The sequence below is a fragment of the Cheilinus undulatus genome, linkage group 5 (assembly GCF_018320785.1).
Source record: "Cheilinus undulatus linkage group 5, ASM1832078v1, whole genome shotgun sequence".
Lineage (NCBI taxonomy): Eukaryota > Metazoa > Chordata > Actinopteri > Labriformes > Labridae > Cheilinus > Cheilinus undulatus.
Window position 1 is genome coordinate 21,892,209 of NC_054869.1, and position 21,223 is coordinate 21,913,431.

Here is a 21,223-nt window from a genome sequence, read left to right on the forward strand (position 1 = left end):
AGATGTCTGCAGCAGTGATGCAGCTCATCGTTTCTGTAAATATGCTCTAATTGTGTTTAATGAGTGAATAAATGCTACAGGAACAAACACACCCCTGCATAATTCCTTCTGTTTGTTTGTGTTTGTGTGTGTGTGTGTGTGTGGGTGTACCTGCGTGTGTGCAGTTTATGATAAGTCACGGAGGTAACATTTGGCGTTCATTATTCAGCGGAAAAAAATAAATATTTACAAATTCCACTTTAACACAGAAAAAACAAATAAAAGGAGTTTGAAGGTACTCATCCTTAGCTAAACTATTTTTATTTGAAGTAATTTTGATTCATTCAAATTCAAACGTCACACATCCCTAAATTTACAAAAGAGTCAACACAGACTATACCAACTATAAAAACAAATGTATTAATAAAATACATGCGCCACTGTGTATTAAGTAACTCACATTAATACCTGACAATATACCATAAAGCAGTATCGTGGGGGGTTGTCTCACGATTTGAAACCATTTGAGTAAAATTTTAGATGTAGAGTGATTTTAATTCACTTGACAGCATGTTAAATTTTTCATTTTCAAGAAGTACTCACCTAAGCAGGGGCCACCTCTGGCCAAAGAGCCCCCCCCCCACAGACAATGAGGCGCAACACATGATCTGTGTTTAGGGAGCCGCTGGCCTGTATCTAAGCACTAATATTCACCCATTTTCAAAAACAGTTGAACTTGTTTGCTCGGGAGAATTTTTCTGTCACAAGTCTTCAAAGATGTAACTATTTCTATGTGCCTTTGGTCTTGTTTATTTCATGGGAAAAAGATGCATGCATCCCAGAAAGTATAACATCATCAAGCAAGTGTTTGCAAATTATGTTCAATATCAAAGATATCCACACATTTCCTGCCTTAAATAAAAATGTTACAGAGACATTTCATTTATAGAGACATAAATACACAGCTGTTTTCTAATGTAGATAAAATATTATGGTGTTTGTGAGAAATGGATACTGTTCTTACAGCATTTGTTTGCCATTCAGCTAGGAGTGATTTTAGAGCAGAAATGACACAACAAAACTCTTATGGCCTGACAGCTGCATTTTTTAAATTCTGCATGGAGTTGAAAGGATTGACCTTGGCCTCCACAAACATCGATTTTATCAGGGAGTCCAGAAATGTCCTGGCTCTTGTGTCACCTTGTCATGATTGCTTTTTTAGACATGCAGTCAAGTGATTCAATCACACAGTGCGAGGAAAGCAAAGCAGGATTCATTATGTAAACTTCTGACCTAAAAGTAGGTTTCATGTTAGGTTAGTTATGTGTGAGTTACTCGAAGGTCAGTAATGAGAACAATTTCTTGCATGCTGCTGTTAGTAGAAACTATTTCAGACATTTAGAAACAGTGGTTTTGTTTCCTTCTCACTTTAAATGTTGGAATTTCACTCAAAGCTAAAAGTTATGCCTATGTTACAATGTTTGGTGTGCATATAAGCTAAAATTGCAGTAACTTAATAAATGACTAATTCTTAGCATAAAACATAAAGCAGACATAATGATGTGGACCAGTGCTAAAGGCTCTGGAGGTTTATCACGAATCACGGTTTATTTGCTGTTATTTGTGGGTTGCAGTTGGTGGTGCTGCATAAACATGTTCGAACACATGTCTGACTCCATGCAGCCAAACAGTGTGATGCTTTGTTAAAGCTGCACAATAAAATGTGTGCTATAAAATGCTGGTAATAAGTCAAAGGCACAACTTGAGAGATGCTGAGCCATTATGCAGTTATTTGGGGAAAAACAACACCCCTTTCCATGAAAATTGGTCTTATTGCATTAAGCATTCAGGTTGGTAACAGTGTAACGTTAATAGAGTAAAGATTAGTGTACTGTCTGCATGAAATGATGGAAGTGCACAGTAGTTTTTATGGCATGCAAACTTTCCAGAGATCATGATGATACATTTTGCATAAATAAGGTCAGTAAATATTAATTTGACATTGCTATTACTAAGCCATAACCAGGAGTTAAATCAGTTTGAGGCTCCTAGCTGCTCTTTTATCCATGTGTGACGCCGTTATGCAAGATGAGGATATGAGTGTTGCAGTTGTTTTCTTAAAGTTTTCCTGCATTCAGGGAGTAAATTTTGTCTGGGTGGTGCTTAAGTGAACATTTTAACACGACCATTTCTTTAATTAAACACAGTGTCTGTTATTCTGAATATTGAATATGGGTTGTCAGAATTCATGCGGGAGGGGAGGGCACGCACTGTTGGGGTGGGATTAAGAAAAGCGCTGTATATACAGTTTATACATATATGTATATATATTAAGCAGGCGTTTATGAAATCATTCTGTAATATCAAAACATGGGCTGTGGTCTGATAAATCAGAATTTCTAATTGTTTTTGTTAAAAGGGATGTTTCATCCTCTGGGCTAAAGAGGAAATGGTCCATTCTGATTGTTATCAATTCCAGGTTAAAGCCAGCATCTATAATGGTGTGGAGGTGTATTAGTGCCCATGACTCTGGTTACTTGAACATCTGTGAAAATATTTACAACTGATATTTTGGGTATAAAAATCTGCTTACATAAGCTGTAAATATTGGCTGAATGAAAAAGAACAAAGACTTTTGTTTGTACATCAAATTTGCTGACTTGATCATCCTCAAACTTTAAAATGGCATATTGGATATTGACAAAAATCCAATACCGTGCATCTGTAGAGCATAGAGGTTTGGAGAAACGTGTATATCCATCCAGAAATTGTCTTTAAGGTTAAGGTCAAGGTAAACTTTATTATGAGGGACAATTCATTTTACAGCCAGCAGAGAACTGCTGTAAAATGTCTGGGATGTCCCTACTGAGAAAGACAATGTCAAGCCACAAACTGCATGAGCATGGCTTTAGAGAGAGCAGGTACCAGACTGGCCTGTATGCAGTCCAGACCTGTCTCCCTCTGAATATGAATGGTGAATGTCTTTAGTCCCCTGATGCTTTCAGAGTGTTGCTGAAGGAAAAGGTGATGTAACACAGTTGTAAAAAGCTTCTCTCCACACTTTCTCTGAACACGAGGCCAGCATCAAATTCAGAGTGTGTGTATATTTCCAAAATAACAAAAAAGTTCATCAGTTTGAGCAATGATTGTTTTGTCTTTGTACTTTATGCAGTTAAACACCAGTATAAAAGGACTGCACATCAAAGTATTCTGATTTTATTCACATTTAAATATAAATGTCTCCATTTTGATGAACATACATTTTGGAGAAAATGTAATCAGTTCATGATGTCAAACCAAGTGTCTTTATCCTGCCAAATGCAGTCTGAGGTTTGTGTTTGCCTGTAGCTGCTGTAATGCAGATTTGGCTGCCAGTCTGAAAGAAGAGATGAGGAGTGGACTCCAGAAGTCATGTGAGGTCAACGTCATTTACTCTGTCTGTGAGCATGTGGATGTGTTCAGCTGTGCCCCTGCTGGTTCCTCTGAGGCACAAAAGTCAAACATAAGGCATTCACCTCCACACACTCTGCAGTACATCAGCTCTTTTTGATACTTTTGGCCATGGAGAATTTGACTTTTGTACAATCACCTCAGAAACTCAGATGTCAATCTGACCCCAGCTTCACCTAACATGAAATCGTAAATGTAGCTGAAGGGAGAAAAATATGAAGAGATGGGTGGAGCAAGAATTATCACAGCAGAGTGCTGATGATTTTTGTAGAGATATGGCAGAGGCAAAGGAGAGGAGGGGTTTTCTCTGAGGTCTGAGGCTATAAAAAACACTGGCTGGAAGTCTCCATGATGCAGCTTGAGAGAAGCTGGCAGCCCTCACAGTCTGGTCGTATTTTGGGACTTATGCCTGGACAACACCACACTAAGGTACGATTAAGGTTTTGCAGGACACTGAAAAGTGGGTAAAGTTACGGAAATATTCCTGTTTGTTTACTAGTTTAATATAAAGACACCTTTGGTGTAAGGCCAGTTGATTTTATTATTGAATCTAAGCACTGATTTGGAGATGGTTCATTGCAATTCTGCCGCAAATACAAGATGCTTAAATTTTTAATGAATTATCTTTGAATTGAGAGACCATCAGGTAGATTAGCAATGTTTTCTGCTCCTTAAATACATTTATTGTAAAGTTTAAATATATTGTATTGAATATAATTTGAATGGTTTTATGTAGGCTGGCTATTATATGTAGTAAAAAAGAAACCGAAGCAGCTATTTAAATTTAAATGACACCTGCAGTAATTGAATGTGCTGTTAAAGAATGACATTTCTCCTCCTTTAAGGATATTCAGAAGAATATCAACAGTTCCCCCCCTGCTGCTTTGTACACTGTCTCTTTTCCTACTGTAAGTTTATAATCAGTTTATGACAGAATTTGTTCAGTATTTTCTGCTTTTTTTCACACTTTTGATAGTAAGTATTTTCATACTCAGCAGGAGCTTCAGCCACTGATGGCCGGCACTGACATCAACAAACCTCAGGAGGATGAGCCGAAGAAAAGGGCTTCAGGCCTGAAGAGGGCAAAGGCCTGCTTTCTCAAGGGAGTGTCCTACTTCGCTGGAGACATGCCAGTGTTTGCAAAATGGATGGAGAGTAAGTCAACCCTGATCTTGTAATTTGAAACGATTAAATTCTGTCCAAAAGATGCAGTGTTGCAGATATTGAGTAGTTATGAAACTGCGGCAAGTTGTGAAAAAATTCTTGGTAAAGGTGTTACTCACTGTGCTGGATTCTCTTAGAAAGATAATTAACAAAATTGACAGGCTGTAAAATGTTGTGTGGTTACATAATGCTGTCACATATTCAGCACAACAGTAAACTGCGTCATTTAGCAATTATTACCTTGGCTTAAACGCATGAAGGATTTTACATAGCGGGTTAAGTATCCTTTGTAGAGCATTAAAGCTCTCTGCAGAAAAGGACCAACTGAATCTCTCATTGCATGACTATAAACCTGTAAAGAGGAGCAAACAGATAAAAATGTGAAACATGTTTTTGTTACCTTGTCCCAGCACAAATCAAACAACACCTCAATTATTTTTCATTTCACTGCAGATTTACTTGGTGGGTCCTGGGAATCTCTATCACACTTTATTTTAAACAGGAGAGCAAAAAAAAAGATCACCAGAGAGGCCTTATCAGCAGCTTCACCACTCTGTTCCTCCTTTTCTTTTACAGAACAGAACATCCTGCTGCAGTTGCTGGACTGGGTTTTGCGTGGAGCTGCCCAGGTCATGTTTGTCAACAACCCTCTGAGTGGCATCATCATTTTTGCTGGCCTCATCCTGCAGAACTACTGGTGGGCTCTCAACGGCTTCGTGGGCACGCTCGCTGCTACAGTATCTGCCCTTATTCTGCAACAGAGCAGGTTCGAACAAATGTGATGCAGTAGTATGAACTAAACTGAGCAGTTGTTTCTCGTCTATCATCAGGAGGCCGATGCTGCTTCTCTTAAGTTTACTCTGGGTTTTTTTCAGAGGTGCAATCGCTGCAGGTCTGTACGGTTACAATGGCATCCTGGTGGGTCTGCTGATGGCTGTGTTCTCCAACGCAGGAAACTGGTACTGGTGGCTCCTTCTGCCCAACATCTTCATGTCAATGATGTGGTAAGACACCAGAATAATCCTTAATATAGTGATATAAGAAACATGAGGTAGATAGGTTTGAAAGCATATTAACAGCCAAACCATGGCATGTAAAATGTCAAACTATTAATTTCACCTCAAAACTTAATTACTTTAAATCAGTGCTTCCCAACCTATTTTTCTTAGCACCCACCCTATTAGCATCTAAGAAAAGCTAAGCCCCCCAGGACCTACCTGGAAAAAATAAACATCAGTAGTTTTCATTGAGAACACCCCAACATAATACACCTACATGCACTTGTTTTTGAAAAAAGATCTATGCATAAACTATCCATTATTATGACAGCGTATAAGGGCCACTACAGGAAAAAAGAGAGGATCTGTTAATTATCAAGAGACTCCAATTCTCAAGTTAAAAAAATTGTAAATTTGCAAAAAAATAAGTTGCAGAGTTAAAAATCTAACCACTGTTTTCAGTTGAGTTTCTTCATTTTTTATATTACACTGTTGTGAATTTATGTAGTTTGAAACTGAGATCTTTAACATCGCCCTGAGGGGCCCCCTGGACCCCAAGTTGGGAACCACTGCTTTAAATGATCAACTCTCAACTTAACATTTTTACCTCTATCCATCCCATTAGACATCAAACAAATAAAAAGGAAAAGAGCAGGTTTACACAGTCAACAGCATGGTTATATATTTGAATATCAAAAGTAAAGAAGTGTGCACACATGCAAGTAGCTATGAAAGTAAATAAGGCTTGAAACTAGTATTGCTGATTATGTTTTTTTGGTCCAGTCCGATTGTGTCCAGTGCCCTGGCATCTATTAACAGTCGCTGGGACCTGCCTGTGTTCACTCTACCCTTTAACATCCTGGTGTGTCTCCACATGGTCGCCACTGGCCACTACAACAACTACTTCCCCCAAGTCTTGATTCAGCCTCGCTCAGAGCTGCCCAACATCACCTGGGCTGAGATCGATGTGGCCAAGGTAAATGGCACTCCATAACCATGTTCATCTTTTAAGGCTTGAATGGTGTAAAAGCTGTGATAACATGTGGTAATTATGTAGATTCTCCAGAATTTTTAATGCTAAAAAATGTCAATTTTTTTTTTTTTTTTGCAAAAATATGTGAAACTGCTCCAGTATTTTGAGTAAGACTTTTGTGAAGGTGCATTTGACACTTGACTCAGATTTACATCTTTAAGTTTCTGTACATTCCCACAACAGGCTCAACAAGGTTACATAAGTAGCAAAACCTCTAAGGTGTAAAGTGAGTTCTTTATGTGTGAACAACTTCCCCAGCTATTCATGTCAGTGCCTGTTGGAATAGGACAGGTGTACGGCTGCGACAACCCTTTGACAGGAGGACTCTTTATCATCTCCCTCTTCATCTCCTCCCCTATTACATGTGTGCATGCCGTCCTTGGATCAGCAGTGGGCATGGTTTCCGGTGAGCTGACCAGATAATTCTTGTGCTGGCATTTGTTGCAGAATGCATGCATAGTAATAGAGTTTTGATGTAAAAGTCTTTCTGGACCTACTGATTTTGCTTCCTTGCATGCTTATATAAAGAATTTAAGCCTCTAAAAGGCCAAATATATCTATTTAAGGTGCAAACATACCAGAATTATGGTTATTTGAACCAAGTTCTGCTCTGTTTTAATACTTGTTATTTTGCAGGCTTAGCTCTGGCAGCTCCTTTTGGAGATATTTACTTCGGCCTCTGGGGATACAACTGTGTGTTAGCATGCATTGCCATTGGAGGAATGTTTTATGCCCTCACCTGGGAGGTGCACCTTCTGGCCATCACATGTGGTGAGTAGACAATCAGACAATAATATCTATCAAGTCCAGATTCACTGCAAGATAACAGGCAGATAGAATCACATGACAACTAACTGCGTAAAAAGAGCAGATGAAATCTCAGCCTGCAGCAGGCACCAAAGTGACATCTCAAACCATCTCTTTCCTCTCCTCTGCAGCTTTTTTCTGTGCATACCTCGGCTCAGCCATCGCCAACCTGATGTCCAGGGTAAACACATGTTTTCTATGACTTTTATACTTAAATAAAAACACAGTGAACAAAATTAACTCAGAGTTGTATTTCTTTCTCTCCACAGTTTGGCCTTCCAGCTTGCACATGGCCATTCTGTCTGTCTGCCCTCACTTTCCTCCTCTTAACCACGGGGACCAATAGGATTTTCAAGCTACCACTGGCCAAAGTCACCTACCCAGAGAAAAACCTGGTCTACTACTGGAAGATGAAAAAGGAGGAGAAAAAGGAGAAGGCTGAGAAAGAGAAAATCGAGAAGGAGGAGGAGCAGAGAGCGATTCAGAAAGAACTGGTGCTGAATGAGAAAGAGCAACTGAGGCTAGAGCTGGAAAGTATAGAAAGAAAAGAGGGAGGTGAGGTAAAAATCAATGAGATGTATGTTGAAGACGAGGAAGTAGAGCACAGTGCCACTGAAATGAAAGATATGGCACAAAGTGATGAGGATCAACATGATTTAGTCAAAATAGAGATACAGAGCAAGACTGAGACAGAGACATAAGACAGAGATAAGCTCTAAACACTGTAAATGTATTATTTTAAAGTATTTTTTATATATTCATTCATTCTATGTGTGTATTATACTGTACTTGGGGTACTTTACGCAGACACTTCTGAGTTCAGTTGTTGTGAAGCTACATGGTTTTGTATACAATATTGTTTTTAAAGTGAATATATATTTTTTTTAATAAAATATTTTTCAGTACCGACTTTAGTCCATGGTAGTTTATTAAAGGTGGTCTGGTGATTCCAGTAGTAACAAGTAATCAAACATGAAAATCTTTTCATCTGCTGACATGATCAGCTGTGTTTCTTATGTAAGAAGACAAAATTTATTCACAGAGAAAAGATAAAGTATAAATTAAGGTATAATGTTCATATAATATTATATATAATTATTTTAATCCTGTAAATGTAGACATTGGGCAGTTAGTTGGACGAACGTGACGTGAATCTTAATAAACTTGACATTAACGAGTTGAGGAAAAATTACTATTGTTTGTTGGCAGTAGTACCTGGAAAATCCATTACCAAATACTACAGCATTATCACATAAACATGGTTCAGATTTTTAAAACACTCCTGCAGGATTATGTATTCCTCAAGTCATTTTTGACCTGTTTTCCAAATTCTTGATTAAATAAACATTGGTTTGTTTGGTGTAGTTGCCTATAAATAGGATAGGCATCTGGCTGCAGACCTCTATGGTTGGGCATTTTGGGCTCATCTATGGCAGACCTCTACAATGGGGCGACCTCCACTGTGGGGCAGGAAGTGACATACTAACCCTTGTTGGGTTTTTCCCTAGTTTATGGTGTGTTATTTCTAATTTCACCCCCCTTACCCTAAATGTAACCTTCATAGTTCAGGTGCCTAACCACCTTGGGTTTTCCTTAGTTTATGGTGTTAAATTTAAATGTATCCCCTTCAGTAAATTTAAGATTTTTCTGGTTTCATTATTCTAGTTCTGGCTTGGGCAATGTATGTAATTTTCTGCCCTACGGTCGAGGTCGCCCCACCACAGAGGTCTGCAGCCAGACCCTTTTGGGAAGATTAACCTGGATGGTTCCCTACTGCACACTTTGCAAATATCCTACATGATCAACCTGTAAAATGAATTATGGGTATTTATAGCCTTTGCTTCTTTGTGGGTCAAAAATGACCCAGTGGTGTTATGGGGTGAAAGGTCTCCCAGTTTTACTTAACATCAGATGTAAACACACACAAACCCACATCTACACATGCACATCAGACATAAAGACAAACACAATCACACACACTCCACACAAACACACCCACAACTTACTCAGTTTTTCTGTTTGTGAAATCCAAACTGAAATGAAGTCACAATATTCTGACAAGTTATGTTTAAGATAATAAAGTGCACATAACAACACAAGTTTTTTTAAATTCTTGAATTATTTTTTTCTGTATTTTTGTCCTTTGTCTGTTATTTATGATTAAATTATATCAGTTTTATTTGGCCTGTGATTATTCTGACTGCTACCAGTGGTGTGCCAGTTTTTAATTATGCTAATTAATCAAGGATTTGTGCTTATTTTACACAAAAGCTTGGAATAAAGTCTAGTTTAAAGAGGTAAAATAGAATTAAATGAAATCTATCCTGCTTTATGATAAGACAAACCAGACAAAGACAGTTTTGGCCTTTGAGAACACGTGTGATTATGTGCTGACACTGAAAAAAAAAAAAAAAGATATTTCAAAACAATATTCTGACAGAACTTTGAAATGGACCATTTGGTAATAATCCATGATTTTTTTCTGCTAAATTTGACACTAAGAAAGCTTAATTTCATGTTAATGAGGACATAGAACTACATACACTGTAGATTATAGAAAGAAGTCATTTTAAATTTAGGTGAATGACTTGGAATACAGTTGGTTAAAAAGTCTAAATACAGAAATGGATGATAAATTGTGCATATGATTTTTAGTGAGGCAATCAAACTGGGTCATTTTGATCCATGAGAACAAGTGTGATTATTTGTTAGCGTTAAAAATACACCATATTGCCAAAAGTATTCACTCACCCAACCAAATAATTGAAATCAGGTGTTCCAATCACTTCCATGGCCACAGGTGTATAAAATCAAGCACCTAGGCATGCAGACTGTTTCTACAAATATTTGTGAAAGAATGGGTCACTCTCAGGAGCTCAGTGAATTCCAGCGTGGTACTGTGACAGGATGCCACCTGTGCAACAAGTCCAGTCGTGAAATTTCCTCATTCTTAAATATTCCACAGTCAACTGTCAATGGAATTATAACAAAGTGGAAGTGATTAGGAACGACAGCAACTCAGCCACGAAGTGGTAGGCCACGTAAAATGATGGAGCGGGGGCACATAGTGCGCAGAGGTCGCCAACTTTCTGCAGAGTCAATCGCTACAGACCTCCAAACTTCATGTGGTCTTCAGATTAGCTCAAGAACAGTGCGTAGAGAGCTTCATGGAATGGGTTTCCATGGCCAAGCAGCTGCATCCAAGCCATACATCACCAAGTGCAATGCAAAGCGTTGGATGCAGTGGTGTAAAGCACACTGCCACTGGACTCTAGAGCAGTGGAGACGCGTTCTCTGGAGTGACAAATCGCGCTTTTCCATCTGGCAATCTGATGGATGAGTCGGGGTTTGGCGGTTGCCAGGAAAATGGTACTTGTCTGACTGCATTGTGCCAAGTGTAAAGTTTGGTGGAGGGGGGATTATGGTGTGGGGTTGTTTTTCAGGAGCTGGGCTTGGCCCCTTAGTTCCATTGAAAGGAACTCTGAATGCTTCAGCATACCAAGAGATTTTGGACAATTCCATGCTCTCAACTTTGTGGGAACAGTTTAGGGATGGCCCCTTCCTGTTCCAACATGACTGCGCTCCAGTGCACAAAGCAAGGTCCATAAAGACATGGATGAAAGAGTTTGGTGTGGATGAACTTGATTGGCCTGCACAGAGTCCTGACGTCAGCCCAATAGAACACCTTTGGGATGAATTAGAATGGAGACTGAGAGCCAGGCCTTCCCGTCCAACATCAGTGTGACCACACAAATGCGCTTCTGGAAGATTGGTCAAAAATTCCAAAACACACTCCTAAACCTTGTGGAAAGTCTTCCCAGAAGAGTTGCAGCTGTTATAGCCACATTTTTTTTTTCAGGCACACATCTGCGAGCCATTGAAAAATGGCTTTGTGACCCACTTTTGGGTCCTGACCCAAAATATGTTATGGTTAGAACCAAGGCTCTAACCATAACATATTTATGGCTTAATGGACATGAATTTAAAAAAAAACAAAAAATCCTTGTATTAATAAGATGAAATGTAGTTGGTGAAAATTCTGTAACACAGAAATAACAGACACGTTAATGCTATCTGGCTTTCAAAACAGTGAAACCAGAATGGATCAAGTTTCACCTGCAAGGACAACAAACACGTTGTCGAAATAAAGGAAACAGAGGGGTTAAATACTACAACACTTCCACATTACACAACACAACACGTTACTCAATGCTATAACACCAGTAAAGTAACCTACAAAACACAACCAAATTATGCAACAATTTGAAGTAGTTGTAAATGGGACTATTTACAGGAAACTAGAAAATTCCATGGATGCCTTTAGAAGAAAAAAAACACAATGTGCTGCAAGTGGCTGAGATCTAGTCTACATTTAGGCCAGCATCTTTGAAAACAGATTTTTTTTTTACAAAAGGCAACTTTTGGAAAGCTTTCTCTTGGGTGAAGATTCGTAGAAACTTTCACATCACACTGTGTGCTACTGTTATGTGAAGAAATGCATGCAGCTAATCAGTGATTAATCAGCTAATAAAAAACAAAAAGTAAATTGCGCAATATCAGAGGGAAACCAGGTCCCAAGTGCTCAATACACTTTTAAATGTCCTGTTTCCACCTTAAATATGTTATCATCATTATTGTATGGCATCAAAAAAAAGCTGGATGGGTAAAAGTAGCGCCATAGAATATGTTTATATTATATGATAACATGATCTGATTGTGTTATATGATGAAAATGATTTTATGGTAAAATTATTCTATATATTATGAGTATATGTTGATGTGATAGCATATTAGAGGGTGCTGGGTAAAAGTTGTTGTTACTGCCCCTCCCATGTTGATTCCTGCCATCCTTCCTATGACGTAATCACGCATACTTTCTAGCCTATTCCAAATGTGTGGTCAAGAGTTTCCTCTGCAGAGCCTTGCCTCTGAGGGACCTGAGTCCAGGGACTCTGAGAATCAGCTAGTGTGAGATCAGTCCTAATCTGGACACATCACTGCGTGCCACTGTCGTTTGGATGTATGGTGGGGGCGAGAGGTGTTAAAGCAACCAGAAAAAAAGTGAGGCTGCAGGAAGGAAATAAAAACTGAAGGGAAAAATAACCGGACAAACAAACAACAAACAAGTGCCATTTCAAAGCGGCAAAATGTCCCTATATTGTAGCAAAACAGGACACATAAAGAAGGAATGTTGTTCTGGGCAAGGATAAAGAGCGAAGGATATTCATCATTCTGACTGTCAAAGATGAGGATGATGACCTGTATAAAGAAAAACTCAGAGCAGCTGATACTACCTCAGACATGGATATAAATACTGAAGCTGCTAGGAGAGTCATATCATAAGAAACTTATTCTGAGAAACTGTCACATCTGCCAATGCAGCCAACAAGGTTAGATTCAAGATTTACAATGGAGGTAAAATAATGCTACTGGGCAAGATAAAAGTTAAAGTTCACAAGAAAAATCAAGCAGTGGATCTGCCACTCCATCCATCATCCATCCATCTATCCATCTTCTACACCACTTGGATGGATTTGTCACTGTTAGATGTTAAATGCTGTCATTAACATCTTGTTAATTTTATAGTTATCACACAAATAAAGATACAGAAACACCATCCACATATGCTAGTAAATTGTTTTCCAACAACTCGAGCCCCGTATCATCAACATAGATCAGGAACACATGGACAGGCCGTACCGCTACACTTGACTCGGATTTTGTGGTTAATTAAGTTACAGCTCAAGAAGGAAGTGTTCTTGAACATTTTGCTGTGTACATAAAGTCTGAAGTGACCTTCACCTTTCCCCATGCGTCTCCAGGTGTTTCTCTCTTTCTTTCTGCATCTTAACTTACTCGCGTTGGTGTCTTCAGGACTTCACATATTTAACCCAACTATTTATCTCATTATACTGTATATTTTATTTTAAAATTATTGTAAAACTCAAGCTAATAGTTCAATAGTTAATGGTTAAAAGCCAAAGTGAAATGTTCCCTGAGGCTATGTGGGACTGTATTGCTTAAGAATGTTTGTCTTTTCAAAGGCCGGTAAGTTGGTGCAGCAGACTGGGAATTCATTCCTTAAATAGTTCAAATTACTTAGCCTTGACTTCTCTCTATCACTTTACTCAGGGCCGCCTCAATTTCAAGAGGGGTCTGGGGGTAGACGGTTCATCTGAAATTCTGTATATCACAGAAAGGAAGTGCCATAATTTGCCTGTACAATGTATTTTGAGATTTTTTTTTAATTTAACTTGATTCATAAACAAATCAGAATCAGTGATACATTATTGAGTCATTCATTAAATAGCCACTTTGTAAACATTGCAGACTAAGCAAGATTTAAGAAATAAAACAGAGAAAGATTAGAGGTCTAATCTTGGGTTAAAATATGTATCAACTTTCTTTAGACGTAGTTACACAGTGGCTCACTTTATCTTTTTTCTAGCTTTAGCTCAAGCTAACATAGCTCGCTAGCTACTTAATTGATTTGACCACATATACTAGTGCAGCTCAGGTAGCTTTAGCAACGTGAGATTTAACAATGTGAGCTTTAGCAAATATAGCTAAAGCCAACTTAGCTATGTAGATAATGCATCTGTGTAGCATAGCTGCTTTGAGAGCTTTTCATAAGCTTCGTTAACATTGAAGCTCTGTTTTCGATAAATAAGTTAGCTTTAGCATTGTGAGCTTTAGCAAATTTAGCAAAAGCTAACTTAGCTATATAGATAACACATCTATGTAGCTTACATAGCTGCTTTGTGAGCTTAGCTTTAGCTATTTTACTATGTGGCTTCGTTACCTAGAGCTGTGTTAGCTTTAGCAGTGTGAGCTTCAGTAAATGTAGCCAATGCCAACTTAGCTATGTAGAGAACACATCTGCATAGCTTACATAGCAACTTTGTGAGCTTAGCTTTAGCTACGTTAACAATGTAGCTCTGTTTTCTATAGATAAGTTAGTCTTAGCAGTGTGAGCTTTAGCAAACATAGCTAATGCTAACTTAGCTACATAGAATCTTAGCTTACATAGCCATTTGGTGAGCTTAGCTTTAGGTATGCTAAAGGTTGCAACGGAAGCAATTTTGCCACATTAGAATGTTTTTATGGTGGGCAAGCTTTCTTCCTGTTAGCAGACTGTTTACTCGGCTTTATTAAACGTTTTGTAATGAGGTCTTTAATGTCAGGCTTTTTTTTTTAACTTAAGGTATCCAAACCTTTACCTAACCCTTACTGAAAGTTTAATCTGATTTAAGTTCAAAAGTTTTTGTGTGTATTTCCATTGTGAGATATATGGTGCCACAGATGTATGGTCTGTCAGAGTGACTGTCTTGACAAAACTATTAAATTTACACTTACATAATCTGTCAAAATGATTTTATTCAGCTCTTGTACAACTCATTTTTTAAGCTCCATTTTGTGTAGTAGTATAAACCTGCTCTGATATTAAGCCTGAGCTATTAAACACTCAATAATATAACTTTTCTTATTTTTCTTCTTAAAATGAGCAGCTTCAGCAGACTTCAAGAATGTCTAAAACTGTGTCAGGTTGTTGCTGATAAAAACCTTGAGATATGACTTTCTGACAACATGTTGCATCAACCTTTCCAGATGCTTCCAGCGCCTTCTGCCTTCATCAATCATGTGTGATCAGAAAAAAGATACAGATGTTTTTTTTTAAAAAATCAGATAACTAAGTTGAGCATAACAGCAGAAGCTTCCAAAAGTTTCTCCTGAACTGAGCTGTTAAGTCCCCTCCATATGTACCTTAGGGTAATAAATGGTAAAAAATGACTGCTTAAAGGTGAGTTTGATCTGTCATGGTGCTGCATAATAGTAGTCTGTCAGCAGAGGAAATGTATAAAAGATTATGCAGCTATCCTAAAATCTCTGCAGCATGCAGGTTGTCACAAAATGTGACTTTCAGCTTTATCAGTCTGGCTGTTGGAATCCTGCTGCCGTAAACGGAGGTTAACTAAAAAGTCACATGGATCAAACTTTGTTAACTTAGATAACGATTATTCTGAAATATGATCTCATGAAGAGATGTCATTCCTTTAGTAACTCTTACAGCATGGTCAAAGACACATGAGATGATAAATTCTTTACCAGTGAAACTAAATGATTATGACTAAGATCCATTGTTTTTAACTCAATAAGGTAATTTATGAGTAGAATTATGACTCAGATACACAAAATTATATTTCAGACAAGCTACAACAATTACCATATCAGCACACAAAACTCCAGGGAATTCCCTCAAATTGGTGAGCTGCACGAGAGAATTAACCTTGCAAAGCAGATGGATACGTCAGGTTACGAGAGAATGAAAATGGAGGATTATTTCATTCTGACTTTATCAAGAATTGTTCTGCAAGCCTTCTAGCAAAATTTCCACCTGAGTCCTTGGTGAGCTAACGTGTGGACTGGAAAAAAAGCTGCAAATATTCAAGATTCTCAGTAAACACTCACGGATGAAGAATTACATTGAGTTGCTTCATACTATTGGAGGAAAAAGGCAAAAAGAACATAAAAATGAAAAACAAAAAAGAAAGAGACATCAAAAAATGACAGAAGAAGTCAGGTTGGGGGACACATGTATTTGTACCCATAAGCTTTTTTTTCAGCACTCTTTTTATTTGAGTTTTGGCACTTAATAAACAAAAGTTTCCCCACTTGTTACAGTGAATGTGTGCATTCCATCATTAGCAAACCAGAGAAATAACAAAGATAGCAAGGTGGTAACTATAGTAACAGTAAAAAAAAATGGTATTAAATTAACAGCATTGGTTATTACCAAAATCATTTGTTATGTTTCTTCAATGGTTAATACACCAATATGTAGAAGCTCTTTAACCCAAATGATATTTTTAATGCTAAAATATAATTATTATTGTTATCCATGAATATTCAAATTTACTGATTTATAAAAAACTGAAAAAATAGTAAAGCACATTAATATTTCTTGATTAATATGTCAAATTATTATTTACTTCCATTCCTGAACAGAAAAATTAGTTTTAGTGGTTGAATGTTATGCTTGATTAATTTCTGACTTCTCAGAGAAGCCCAGTGAGCCGGCTCAAATTTGGGTATAAAAAGGTGAATTCAGTTTGAAATTCCTCAAAACAGATTCATTATAAAACGCATGAATTGCCAGGATAAATGTATCAATACACTGTAAATATGTATAGGGAATGTATAAAAATAGAAGGTTTTTTTTAAATGCATGAAGACCAGGGGTCATCCACAATGCTCATTAGTACAGGGGCAGCCTTTTGTTGACAGATGTTGTGATAGCTGGACTTTCAAATAAACTCAAATGACAGTGATTTCTGGGGCTGTCATGGTCATCTTTGAGTTTAACCGAGCAGGAAACGCTGTGGTTGAAAAATGAAGCACTGACAGAACTGCAAAAACATGCAATTCCTCGAGACACCCATGTTAAATGACCATTTGACAGCATAAATAAACATGTTAACCTTCTTTTAAAAAATAAATAAATAAATAAAAATAAAACCATTTTAGGAATTGAATGGAGCTCACTGCCAGACCACTTTTATGAACAGCTTTAGTTCAAGATGTAAATTTGCAAATGTGTAAATCTAAATCCTCAATAGATATTTCTTAAAATCCTTACATTGAGATTTTTAAATCCAGGAACAAGGCCAACCAGCTACCCAGATACTCATGTGTATTAGATACTTCGGCATAAAAACAGCATTCCTGAAAAGACAATAATGCAAAGCTACAAGACTGTGAACATATTTTTCAGTGAGGATTGAAGAACTTCATATCCAAAAGTCCATTTCACTCCCTTTTATGTATTGTTAATGCTAGCTTTTTCAGCAGCTTTGGTTTCAGAAGTGAAATCTGCATTACTATCCCCCATAGACATTTAGCAAAATCCTTATTGTAATGCTTTTAATGCATGAACCAAGGTATTTAGCAAAATTGCAAATTCAGGACTATAAAACACTGAAAAAGGTGTTCAAACATTGAGAAAAAGCAAAGTTACAAGACCTTGTACATATTTCTTTACAAGTGGGAAGAAACTATGTATCCCACAATCCATTACAACTCATTTAAATGGCTGTTAATGTTAGTTTTTCAAGCTTTCAAACCATAAATGTACCTTTTTCTATTCTTATCTTTACAGTTTTGTTTACATTTTAAATTGTAATATTGTTATATTTATTGTAGTTTGCATATTTATTGCTTTATATTGCACCGGCATGTATTGTCATAATCAACAGTCAACAGCCTTCGTTTGCAGGCTCGGTAGACATTTCCATGGTAATTGGAGACCCCACCAATCAGAGATGTCGCTGTGACGCTGAAGGATTATGGGTATTGTCATATCTTTGGCTGAGGTTGTGAATAAACTATGTTTTTCTTAAAACAAGGTTAATATCTTAAAAATGTTTGTCTTCCTTAAGAGCATATATCATCGTTTCACTCTCAGGTAACTGGTGGTTAAGTCTTACTTGAACACTTCTGAAGTTACGACTAATAATCAATAGGGGTGAGTATTGACAAGAACCTCACGATACAATACACATCACGATACTTGGGTCACGATACCATAGTATCACGATATATCAGGATATCACGATATTGTGATATATTGCGATATTCTACACAGTTAACCGAGAAAAATATAGAGATGATGTATATGTAAATCACACAATACGTTGGTGGTCTTCCCGCTATATTTCACGGCAGCAAGACAGAACTTGCAAATGGAATTTCCTTTCTTTAACTCGCTGTTTGTGCTCACACAAACGTGTGAGCAAGTGGTATTTTACTAACAACTCAGCTAAAATATGAATTTTTATTTTTTACCAAAAAATTGATATTAAGAGTTGAAGTATCGATATTGTGTCGGATGTCAAAGTATCGCAATATATTGCCATATCGATATTTTTTCACAGCTCTAATAATCAAATCTTCTATGAATTGAGAGCTACACTGTTGAGCCTGAAAGTTTCTGCCAATATTCATGACTGATGTATTTGCTATACTTCATGTATGAGTAAGTCTGTGGAGGTTTAGGCTGGACCAGTCAGCTGAAGCCTTTTTCTTTGTTCATCGCAGGGTTAATTTACTGATGAGAAGCTTTGGGGGGGCCTGATGTGGCCCCCGGCTGCCCACTGATGATCACTGATGTAGGCCTAAGGAGGCTCTCTGCTCACCTGTCGCTCACACTTCCTCATCTTTACCCACAGTTTTTTGTCTATCAGTGATCAGACGTGTTCTGACACACAGAACATCACACAGATTATCTGATGTCCACAGAGCAGGAGCCGCTGAGGCGGGTCGCTGCTACCATGAGCAGCATGTCTGATTTTGTCAGCCTGACCTTGCAACCTGGCAGCACTGCATAGCTCAAATGGTTTGGCTTCGACCCAGCCTATGACTGAATGGGGCCAATGGAGATTTATGCTGATACATGCTAGGTGTGTGACTGTGGCACAAACCAGTTTGTCTTTGCATCCTATTGGCAGAGGATTGGTAACCAGTATTGAATTCACTTGACACCTGTGCACAATTTATAAATGTATTTATTTATTACACGGGACAATGCACATTAATGAACATGGACATGTAAATGTGCCAGACTGTAGCCATGGGCTAATTTCCATCTATAGTCCCCAGCAGGTTGATGGTATATACAACTAGAAAAGCACTCGGAGAGCGCAGACCTCCGCCATTAGCCCTATCTCCCAATAGTAACGAATCCTTTAAAAAATTCCTGGATCCAGACGGTGATCCAGATCACTCCCAAAATCTAATCAGTTCTTCCTTATGCCATTTCTGAGATTTCCTGAAAATTTCATTAAAATCCGTCCATGACTTTTTAGTTATGTTGCTAACAAACAAACTAACTAACTAACAAACCCTGCTGATCACGTAGTCTCCTTGGCGGAGGTAACAAAACCAGGTCTTTTTGACATGCTTCCTTTGATGAGGCATGATACAGTAACCAAACCTTATCTATTTTTACTGTAAGTATGAACTTTGACTAACCTCCAAAAAAATGAGTCAGTTCTAGTCCTGAAGAACATTTTGGGCTAAGAGTTGCTCCTTCTTGATAGTAAAAACACTAAGCAGAAGATAAAGCTCTTTATTTTACAGGACTACGAGTCAGATGAAACTTCTTTTTTTTTTAAGCTTAAGACTTTTGGTTCAGTGATTGTTTTTAATAGTTTTATTTAATACAATACCTGTCTGAGAGCCATTATAACTTGTGTCTTCTGTGCAAACATTTGATAATTTTGAGACTATGATGGCTTATTAAACCTAATGTGTTGTCTTTCAAGACTCAAACCTGCAATGAAGACTATGGTTTTTAGCATTGTTATATTATACTTTTGATGCTAAATGATCAAAAATGATGGCATCTTTTTTTAATGATCAATAGCAGAGGGGATTTTAGGATCAGATGTTTAGCAGTTCTGCACTCTTGAGTAAATTGTGACATGAGTCTTTGAAAGCTCTTGCTAAACCACTTATTTCATGAAGAACAAGAAACATTTACCTACTACCTGATGTGATGGGTAATGTTACTTATGAAACTAAGTTGTTAGATTACTGTGTTACATACTGAGAAAAGTAACTTGTTACATCTAATGAGAAAACTAAAGCAGAGTACTTTCACATCACTGATTAAGACCCTTCACGCTCCATTTGTCGCTTGTAAAAACGACACTTTACCCCAGCACGTCTGCCTTTGAATGTGTTTACTGTCATATTACAGCCTAATTTGCTGCCCATAAACTGTAACTCTCAGCCTGACACGCCACTAATAGACATCAAAACCTTTATAGCTCTTTAATCTGCTCACAGTTTGACACAAATTGGGCAAACAAAATGAACGGCTGCACAGCTGACTCATTGAAAACAAAACAGGGGCTTTTAAACTTCAGTTCACCAGGATATTGCTCTTCAATCAATCAATCAGTCATTGTTTGTATAGCGCAAACTCGTAACATAACTTATCTCAAGACGCTTTACATAGAGGGCAGGTCTAGACCGTACTCTCTGTTGCGGCCTATCATAATAAACCAGCATTAATCATTAATATCAAGACCAAACCATATTAAGCTAGACCAGCGTTTATTATAGCAGTGAAGTTGTGTTACTTTTGGATTCAATCAGTCTGTTTCAGTAATGATTATAGATGTAAGTATGATGTTAAAAGATGAAGTAATGATCACTGTAATGCTAGCATTAACAAAAATAATGGTGGTGATGAGAAAGATGTATGACAAACACTGCCTGTTCCAAAAAGAAAAGTCACCACCTGGATTTAACCCAGCAAATAGGTAAGAGCCTCTCATTGGATAATTACTGCATGGATGATTATGTTTCAGCTGGCAACGAGTTATTTAACCCTAACTGATGCAGTGAGTAACTTCTCATTTCTTAAACAACCATCCTGTGGTCATGGAAAAGATGTTTGTTTCAGAAGGGTCAAATATTAGCATGCGTCAAGCAAAGAAAACATCTAAGGATAAAGCTGAAACTACTAAGATTGGTTTAAGAACTTCTTCAAGGAAGAAATGAGATCAGAAAAAAATCTTGAATGGTCGTGACTGGCGATGACTTTATGTTTGGTGAAATCAAATTGTAAAAAAAACAGTAAAATTCACGGCTATGTTTAAAAGTGAAAGAAAGAGCACAATTCGAAGGGAACTCAAGGGATTGGGACTACACAGCTGTGCCACCTTAAGAAAACCATTTATTGGTGAGGCTAATCAGAAAAATGGCTTCAGTTTTCTAGGGAGCATAA

At 37.6% G+C, this 21,223-nt stretch overlaps 1 protein-coding gene across 8 annotated transcripts in view; it reads left to right on the forward strand.

Moving 5' to 3' along the window:
- slc14a2 (solute carrier family 14 member 2) overlaps positions 1–8,336 on the forward strand; it is a 38,578-nt gene extending 30,242 nt beyond the window's left edge. For 4 of the 8 annotated variants that reach the window (XM_041786571.1, XM_041786569.1, XM_041786570.1 and 1 more), the window contains 9 exons: positions 4,275–4,337; positions 4,425–4,584; positions 5,170–5,359; positions 5,469–5,597; positions 6,375–6,567; positions 6,883–7,030; positions 7,261–7,395; positions 7,563–7,612; positions 7,701–8,336. In XM_041786571.1, the coding sequence (XP_041642505.1) occupies positions 4,443–4,584; positions 5,170–5,359; positions 5,469–5,597; positions 6,375–6,567; positions 6,883–7,030; positions 7,261–7,395; positions 7,563–7,612; positions 7,701–8,132 (1,419 nt within the window). In that variant the 5' untranslated portion in view covers positions 4,275–4,337; positions 4,425–4,442 and the 3' untranslated portion in view covers positions 8,133–8,336. Of the gene's footprint in view, positions 1–3,759; positions 3,859–4,274; positions 4,338–4,424; positions 4,585–5,169; positions 5,360–5,468; positions 5,598–6,374; positions 6,568–6,882; positions 7,031–7,260; positions 7,396–7,562; positions 7,613–7,700 lie in introns of those variants that run through there. The other 4 variants (XM_041786565.1, XM_041786564.1, XM_041786568.1 and 1 more) reach the window with 4 other exon arrangements.
- The last annotated feature ends 12,887 nt before the right edge of the window (positions 8,337–21,223 follow it).